The 9,313-nt window shown below is 46.2% G+C and overlaps 1 protein-coding gene across 1 annotated transcript; it reads right to left on the bottom strand.

Moving 5' to 3' along the window:
* Positions 1–1,053: 1,053 nt before the first annotated feature.
* Positions 1,054–8,772, bottom strand: WNT8B (Wnt family member 8B). The gene is made up of 6 exons (XM_072972403.1): positions 8,763–8,772; positions 5,353–5,429; positions 4,432–4,570; positions 3,490–3,615; positions 2,362–2,504; positions 1,054–1,633 (listed from the first exon to the last, which is right to left on the bottom strand). Exons 1-6 carry the CDS (start codon positions 8,770–8,772, stop codon positions 1,088–1,090), a joined length of 1,041 nt encoding a protein of 346 aa, XP_072828504.1. The 3' UTR covers positions 1,054–1,087.
* Positions 8,773–9,313: the final 541 nt, after the last annotated feature.

Raw genomic sequence — 9,313 nt, 5'->3', positions numbered from 1 at the left:
ATCATAATGATTGCAATAAATTAAAATTCAAGGTGCTGAACTTCCTATTAGCAAAGTCTCATTGCAGGAAGCTTTCTTATTGAAGGAAAGAATCCAGTGCCCTGAATCCTGCCTGTAAAAAGGAAGGGTCCCAGCTTCTCCTTGTGACCTGTCTTTAGAGGTGCAAGCCAGGGTCTGAATGGGAAATTGGCTTTATTTAGCTGAGTCTTTAGGAAAGAGAAGAGGTAAACTTGTTCTAGGAGGATGTAGGTTAGGAGCAGGGAGACAGATACTTTAAAGGGTAGGAAATGACTGGCAATCTGCTCTTACTCATTCCCAGACATTGTATGTGTCTGGAGCACCTTGGGTGGGTGATTGTCTAGGAAGGTCATTGCCCCACTGGCAAAGTTCATTAGAGACATGGTATAGGAAGGAAGAGTAGCACTGAACATCAGTTCAGCACTCTAGGGTTCCCACTTCCTCCATCTTCAATCTCTGCCTCTAGGAACCAACCCCCAAAGAAGTGCTTTTTCCTGGGTGGGTTTTGTCAGTATCCCTTCAGGGAAAAGAGGGAAGGAGAAGGGGAGAGAAAGCAGAGATTCCTGGGGAGGTTAAAAATACAGGAGGGGCTCTGCAGAAGGAAGATGTGACTATTTCAGACATCTGACAACAGGAAAAGGGGTGGGTGGGGTGGAGAAAATGGGTAAAAGAGAAAAGCCATGCTCTCCCAGGCCCTGCTTGTCTTAAAAGGATTCTTCCATTCCTAAGTTCCACAGGGTAGGCCAGGCATTAGGGCAGCTAGATGGGGAGGAGGAATGCCTGTTATCATCCTAGTCCGAGGACGCTCAATAGCTCAGAATCTCAGAACAGATAGTTCTCAGACCTCAGTGTGGTGAGCAGACGGTGCGGACAGCTCGAGGAGAGCTCAGAGGAATTGGGGGAACAGGTTGGAAAGTGGCAAGCACTGGAGAGATTGCAGCGTCTCTCCCTCTCGGGATCCCTGGGCTTGGTAATGTGGGGTCCCTATTCCCTAGAGATTCCTCTATTCCTGGGGTCTCTAAAAGAAGTCGAGAACAAATGGGGAAAGGAGTGGGTTGAGAGGAGACCCTTAGGGTTTTCTCCCGGGTGTGTGCACCGCGCCCCCCCGCGGCCGCTCCGCGCGGCTGCAGAAATACTTGGTGACCCGCCGACGGCACTGCTCGCAGCGGACCGCGCAGCACCAGTGGAACTTGCAGTTGCAACTGGACACCGTCTCGGCGCGGCGCTCCTCCACCGCCAGCCCGCAGTCCCCGCACAGCCGACGGCAACTGCGGCGTTCCCAGCGTCCGAGGGCCCGGCCGCGCCGCAAGCACTCTCTGCCTTCGGTGCCCAGCAGTCCAAGCGTTTTGTTCTCCAGGCAGTAGTCTGGGGAGTCCTCCAGGTGCACCAGTTCCCGCGTGGAGATGGAGCGAAAGGTGTCGGCGATGGCGCCGCGGCCGGCCGCGCTATTACCAGCACCCTGCAACAGGTCCACCTTGAGAGCTGCGTGGTACTTCTCTTTCAGGTGCGCGCCCACCTCGCGGAACTCGGGCAGCTGCAGCCAGCAGGTCTGCGTGGTGCAGCTACCAGACACGCCGTGGCACTTACACGTGCGTTTCATGGTGCCCTTCACCGCCTGGGGAGAGAGCTAGGAGTGAGCTGGCCAGGGATTAAATGCGTGGGGAGTCTCTACTGTTACGGAAATGACAGGCCAGCCAAGAAACAAGCACCACTTGGAGAGTTGGAGTACTCAGATTTATTACGCCGGCGGGCTCAGAGGGGCTTCTGCTCCGAAGCTCTGAGCACCTCCAAGACGTGCACATGAGGTTTTATAGGGTTAATTACAAGTATGGGGCTATTAGCCAATAAGGTTCAAACAACAAAAAGCAAGGAATCAGTACACTGGAGCTTATCAATTTGGAACAGATCACGTTACTGACACTTGTTGAGCTTGGATTTACGAGTTAGCTTGTTAGCCCAGTAAACTGACACTAAACTTTAGATTTACAAGTTAGCCCGGCGGAACTTATATCAGTAAACCGACACTTATCACACTTAGATTTGTGACTGAGCTCGTTAGCCCAATAGACTGATACTAAACTTTAGATTTATGAGTTAGCCCAGCAAAACTCAGATCAGCAATCCGACACTTGTTGCACTTAGATTTGTGACTTAGCTTGTTAGCCCAGCTGGGCTTTTCCTTCACACTACCTCTGAGGGTTGCGAGGCGTCTAGCTAGCCTACGTGGCCCGCCAGCCTGATACCTCGTTTCTCCAACCTGGTAAATGAACTAAAGAGCTGTCTGCACCTAGGGCTGGTAGTGGATGGAGCCAGCTGCCTGACTCCAGGGACTGCAGGACTCACCTTGCGGCCAGCCTCGTTGTTGTGTAGGTTCATGGCTGCCCGGGCATCCTGTCCTGTCTCCAGGGCATCGACGAACTGCTTGGATATTGCCTCTCCAAAGCCCACGTTGTCGCTGCAGCCTCCCCACAGCCAGCCTTGGCCCCCTGGAAAAGTGCAGTGGGAAGAAAGGCAGTTGAGCAGGCAGGCGCGGAGCCTCCTGGGCTGCTGGGTCTAGGTGGGTTTGGGGAACCTGAGGTAGGGAAGGCTTACGGTTGAGTGAGTGCCCTGTGTTTCAGCCTAGCTTTGTTTTTGCCACTTTACGCGCCTACTTCCAGCCGTAGCCAATCCCCTGCTCAGGACTTCATGACGTAAGTAGCTGACGCAAGTAGCTGACGCAAGTAGCTGAAGTAAGTAGCTTGTCTCAGCAAGTTAGCTGCGCGTCCGTCTACTGCAGTGTTTCTGGCCTTTGGGCAGAGTGTGCACGTGCTTCCCCAGCGATTGACGTCCGGAAGGGACAAAATGGCGCGGATAAGGTGAGGAAAGCGCGAGCATTAAGGGAGAGAGAGGCGCAATTGAAATAATATGGAACAGCAGTTGGAAGTTGTGCTAGAGGGCAGAGAGGATTGGAGAGGACAGCGGAGAATGGAAAAGGGACAGGGATAGGCAGCATGGAAGGGCGTCCCCCTGTGTTTGAGACAGTAATAGGATTGAAGTCGCAGGGAGTGTTCTTCCTTTATCATTGTGTTTAAATTAAGGAAACCATTCACTCAGAGAAGTGCCCCCAGCTACATTTACCCTGGTTTGTCACTGTAGGGTTTGGGCTCAAACTGGTTCGCCCTGATTTTCCTCAGACCGAGAATACAACTCTTCTCCACACCACCAAGTATCCACCAAGCTTTTTTCCCCCCAGTCTTGGGTTGGTAACTGTATTTTTTTTTAAGCAGTCATCTTTTTCCCCCTTTGGGGAGGGGGTAGGTTTATTTTATTTATTTTGTTTATTTTAACAGAGGTACCTGAGATTGAACCCAAGGCCTTGTGCATGCTAAGCACACCCTCTATCACTGAGCTATACCCTCCCCACTACCAAGCTTTTTATTCTTTAAGTGAACTTTACTGGGCTGCCCTACCCACCCCAATATCACTACTCACCCAGTTGCCCGTTGCGGGAGTCATCACAGCCACAGTTGTCAAAATCCCCAAGGCTGCAGTTTCTAGTCAGAGTGTACATGACCCCAGCAGAACTGATGGCATGTACAAATGCTGTCTCCCGATTAGCTGGCAGGAACCGAAAATCGAGTGAGTTAGAGGGAGGAGTTTCAGCCCAAAGACATACCTTTAATATCATCAGTATACCCTCCTTTCCCAACTCCTTCCTATTTCCCCATGTTTATAATGTACTTTATTCTCTTCCAAGGTCTGCTCCAGCCCTGGTCTCAGGCCTGCTCCTCTCCCTTCCCATCCTTTCAGGTCACACATTTTGTGACTAGGTGGCTAGATTATTGTTAACATAGGTGGGAAAAGCTCAAGAAAGAAATGGGGGAAGAGATGAATCTGAAGGCCAGTTTGTAAAGAACCCATCCCCACTTCCTCCTGGAGCACTGAAGTCAGAGACATGCACTAGCTAGTCCTGAGAGGAACCTCTGCTTGGCAGCTCTTCCATTTACTTGCATGGCCACTTTTTATCTTCTCCCTGGAAATCTGGTCTCCAAGTCAGTTCCCACTTGCCCTGTGCCTCTCTGCTGAGCCTCCTGAAGGAAGGGGCTAAGAGATCTGAAGATTTCTAACCCCTACCTCCTGATGTTACTTGTATTTTTAGGAAGCCATTAGCCAACTGGGAGGCCAAGGATGGCATAAGATTGGGGGTGAGGCAGGTCCCTTTGTTCAGTAGTGAAGATGTTGGGGAAGAAAGAAAAAAGCTCTAAGATAGGAAAGAGGAGCTGGAGAAGGAGCAGAGGAGATCCCAAAGAGGACCTGAGAGCAGAGACCAGATGAGGAATAAAGGTGAAGAAGAGTCAGGGGGCCATCCCTGGAGAGTGGGGCTCTAATCTGTGGCCAGGGGGTCCAGGGAGCTGTGGCCAAGGCTTTCCTCACCACTGCGAAGGCCGCCATGGCTGGACAGCTGCAGGGCTCTCTCAGGGCAGTTCCAGCGGTCCCAGGCAAACTGGTATTTGCATTCTTCAATACCACTCTGGGCACCTGCTGCCACGCTGCTGGAGTAGATCAGGTAAGCCTACAGGGACACAGGGGTCAAATTCAGACTCACAGCCGCTGAACTTGGGAGGCATTTGCCCTAAAGAGGCCAAGCACCGCCCATTCTGCTGACCCTCCCATCTCTCCAAAATAATGACACAGTGAGCACTTCAAATATGCTGTCTTATTTACCATCACAAATAACCTTGTGAAATAGGTACCATTTTATAGATTAAAAACCTGAGGCTCAGAGAGGTGATGTAAAGCAATTTTCCCAAGGTCCCACCATGAGCAAAGGGTAGCAGTAAGACTGAAAAATCAGTTTTCTTAGACTCTAGGCCTCACTACATTCATTCACTATACTATCCTGTCACTCCAAAATGATTCCCAATTTCATAACTCATGAATTTTCAGCGGTCGGTCCTCATCCTATTACTAGCTTAGGAAAGAACATTTTGTAGTTGGAAGTGTCCTTAGAGATCACGCAGCACACTGCCAGGATTTTGAAGATGGAAGACTGCATCCCATCCTGCACTGGGAAGGATGAATGACTGCAGACTGACACTGTGAAAGAAAACTTTTCTGACTCTGGAAATTCTGGCCATAAATTCAGAATCAGTATCCTGAGTTCTTGGTCTGGTGCTGACACTAGTTTGCAGTGTGGTTTGGGGTGTGTCCCTAACCCTTTCTGTGCCACAGTTTTTCCGTCTATTATATATATATAGAATAATGAAAGATGTGGACATAAGGAAATCGACGTGTATAGTCTTCAGTCAAGAAACTGAATGAAATCCAAATAAATCAAAAGAATTTTTTTCTTACCTTTGGACCAGTCATCAGGAAATTGTTCACTGACCTAGAAGAGAGAAAAAACACAGAGCATAGTAGAGATACACCAACTCATTTCTGCTGCTGAAAGTTATAAAGATTACTTCAGCAAACATGCAGGCATACCTTAGAGATACTACCAGTGTGGTTCCAGACCACCACAAGAAAGTGAATGTCACAACCAAGCCAGCCACGTGAATTTTTTGGTCTCCCAGAGTATATAAAAGTTATATTTACACTATACTGTAGTCTGTTAAGTGTGCAATAGCATTATGTTCAAAGAAATGTACCTGCCTTAATTTAAAAACACTTTATTGTGAAAAAGTGCCACCCATCAACTGAGCCTTCAGTGGGTTGTAATCTTTTTGCTGTTGCAGGGTCTTGCCTCGATGCTGATGACTGCTGACTGATCAGGGTGGTGGTTGCTGAAGGCTGGCATAGCTGTGGCAACTTCTTAAAATAAGACAATAAATTTTGCCACATCGATTGACTCTTCCTTCATGAATGCTGTTTTTGAAAAGCAACAAACTGATAGGCTACCTTATGGGAGAAGATGCAAAAGATTCAGAAAGAAATGTAACAGAATTTTAGAAAAGCATAAAAACTACAGAGTCTAGCAAAACCAATGCCTACTTTTCAAAGCTTGGCAGGCAAAATTAAGTCAAGTAAAAAGAAGCACTACTCTCTCGGGGACAGTAGTACCAGCAAAGCACAAAAATAAATTCAAAATGAGTTGAATGACTTCACAATTGCCAAAGCCATTATGAGTTTGGAGATAAATTTCTGATCCTTAAAGACTGGTGTTAGAGGTCAACCAGGTCCTTTGCCTCAGAGAAAGGAGCTGAGCTTGCTGTGGCTCAGAAGGGCAGTCTTTATGTGAGGGATAACTTTTAAAGATTTTTGGATGTTACCAGGCCAGACAGAGACTAGTTCCCGTTCCGCAAGACAGACAGTATCAAGAAGGAAAACAAAGCAACAAAACAAAAACTGAGTGGCAGCCAAAGGAGAAAGCTTTGCTGTGAGCCTGGGTCAAGACTTCCTGTGAAAGGATACTGAGTTGGGCAGAGATGCTAGAGGATTCTGCTTTCCTTGAAGATCCTATAGTATGTAAAGATTTGGATGATGTGCTTGTCCAGCCCAATTGATGAATCAATCAGATCTAATTGAGCACCTGCCATGGGACATGACTCTAGGCCTTATCTGGACAATATTCCCATAGGTTGACTCGGGTTGTTAACCCCCTTGATATTTGCAGACATATTTGGACCATATAACATGGGTTACTTATATCTAGAATATCCAGTATGAAGAAAAGACTGTATGCCCTTGTGCTGAGTACCAAAGAAAGAGGAGTTCGTTCTTGATTCATGAGACAATGGCAAGATGTCCTTTGGGGGAACAAAATAGAATATGGATTACAGGAAGCAGAGTGGGTGTGTAAGGTGAGAGGGTAGGAGGAGAGCCAAAGAGGAAGGAATTTAAGTGTTTGTATGAGTGCCACCTGGGGACAGTTATATGGTTCAAGGAAAGATGCTAACAAACAGTGGGAGATGGAGGCAGCTCTATAGAACATCGTGCAAGCAGCATAGTACTGGACAGAGGGACAAGCTTCCCACTCCCCATGCATACAGTTGAGGATGATGCTACCCAGGTTGGGTGTCAGGCAAAGGGTTTACATCTTTCTAGACCCTCCCAACTATTCCCAGACCTTTTGTTAAACACCAGACTTGCATACTCAGCTATATTCTTGACATCTCCACTTCTGTCTTTAATAGGCAGCTCAAACTTAACACATCCAAAACTGAACTCCTGATCTTCGCTACCACCATTTCAAACTTGCCCATTCCGTGATCTGCCCCACCTAAGGAAAGGGCAGTTCCTTCTTCCAGTTGCCAGGCAAAAATCTTGGAATCATCTTTGACTCCTTTCTTTCTCTCACATCCTATATTCAGTCTGTCATCGACTCCTGCCAGCTCTGGCTCAGAATATATCCAGACTCTAACCAGTTCTCAGCACCTTCACTGCTGTCACCCTGGTCCAAGCTGTCATTATCTCCTTCCTGGCTTATTGTTAAGGCTTACTAACTGATCTCCTTGCTTCCACTCTTATTCTCCCATGTGCTATGCTCAAAATGATTGGTGCCTTTGAAGACTGATCCATTTAAAATATAAATCAAATTTTGCCACTCTCTGCTCAAAATCCTCCGGTTTTTTTTTTAATCTCACATAGAGTGGACGCCACGTTCTTATCATGGTTTATAAGACCCTACACAATGTGGCCCCCTGCTATGCCTCTGGCCTAATCTCCTACCACTCTCCCGTCACTTACTCTGCTCCGGCCACACTCCCCTTGTTCCTCCAACACCCTAGTCACTCTCCAGCCTCTGAGCCATTGATTGCACTTGCTGTCTTTTCTACCAGGAATGCTTTTTACTCAAATATCCACATAGCTTGTTCCTTCACCAGCATTAGCTTTTTAATCAAATGTGTCATTCTCCCTGAGGCTTTCCTGGATCATCTGTTTAAAATTACAACTCCCCCCACCTCCTTTCTCTGCTTCTTTTTTTTTTTTTAACACGGCACTTTTCATCATCTGAACACTAGGTTTTACAACTTTATTTGTATATTCTTTGTCTCCTTCCACTAGACTGTAAGCTGCATTAAGGTAGCTTTTGGTGGAGAAGTCTGTTCTGTTCACCAAGTATTATCAGTGCCTTGAACAGTGCCTGAGGATAGTAAGCATTTAATATTTGTTGAATGAAAGAACAAAGGAACTCACTTTTAGGGATGGGAGCAGGAAGAAGTATCATCTGAGGAAACTCAGAAGGAACAGCAATCTAGAGAGATGGGGGAAAGGAGAGAATCCTTCATTCATGCCCAGGGTCTTACCACTGTGATTATGCAGCGTCTCCCAAATCTTTACCTCCAGCCCTGACTTCCATCTTGAGATCCAGAGCTGCTTTTACAAATGAATGCTAGACTTCTCTCTGGGAATGTTTCAAATTGTAAAGACAGTATGTTTAAAAGGTAACTCATCTTCCCTGCCGAACTTACTATTCCCCCCTCAATCTCTCTCAATCCATTCTCAGCATCCAATCAGTTATTAAGACCTGTGTGTATTTTACCTCTATAATATTTTTTACATACCAGTTCCCTCTTTTCTTTCTCACTGTCTCAGTGCTTTCACTATCACAGCCTTAGTTGTGGACTCCAACCTGGACCACTGTAGAAGCTCCACTAACTGACCTCTCTACTTACAGTTTTTACCCCATTCCAATTCAGTGTATAGTCTGCAGCTAGATTAATCCTCTAAAAGCCTGATTCTGTTGTCATCCTACTCAAGAATCTTTTGTAGTTCTCCAACGCTGGGCATTCAAAGCCCCCTCATAATCTGAACCTACATACCTTTCTCCATTTCCCATTAAATACCCCTATTTGTCCAATCCTTGACTCAAGCTGAACCATTCCTGGAAATCTATGTGTTAATGCCTCTATGCTTTTGCTCATGCTATTCTATTAAATCTTACTTATTCTTAGTGTTTTCGACCAGTGGTGCTGGGACAACTGGATATTCACATGCAAAAGAATGAAGTTGGACCCCTACCTTAGACCATATAAAAATTAACTAAAAATGGATCATAGACCTAAATGTAAGAGCTAAAACTATAAAACTCTTTAAAGAAAATACAGGTATAATTTTTCATGACCTGGAGTCAAGCAGTGGTTTTTTAGATATACCATAAGCACATGTAACCAAAGAAAATATAGGTAAATCAGACTTTGGAAAAATTGAAAACTTTTGTGCTTTGAAAGACACTATCAAGAAAGTAAAAAGACAACCCACAGAATGGAGAAAATGTTTGCCAATCATATATTTGGTTAGACACATATAAAAAGCACTTACAACTAAAAAGTAAGAAGGCAAATAATCCAGTTGGAAAATGGACGAAGGGTCT

This window comes from Vicugna pacos, chromosome 11 (assembly GCF_048564905.1).
Source record: "Vicugna pacos chromosome 11, VicPac4, whole genome shotgun sequence".
Lineage (NCBI taxonomy): Eukaryota > Metazoa > Chordata > Mammalia > Artiodactyla > Camelidae > Vicugna > Vicugna pacos.
This window is presented reverse-complemented; position numbering and strand designations above follow the sequence as displayed.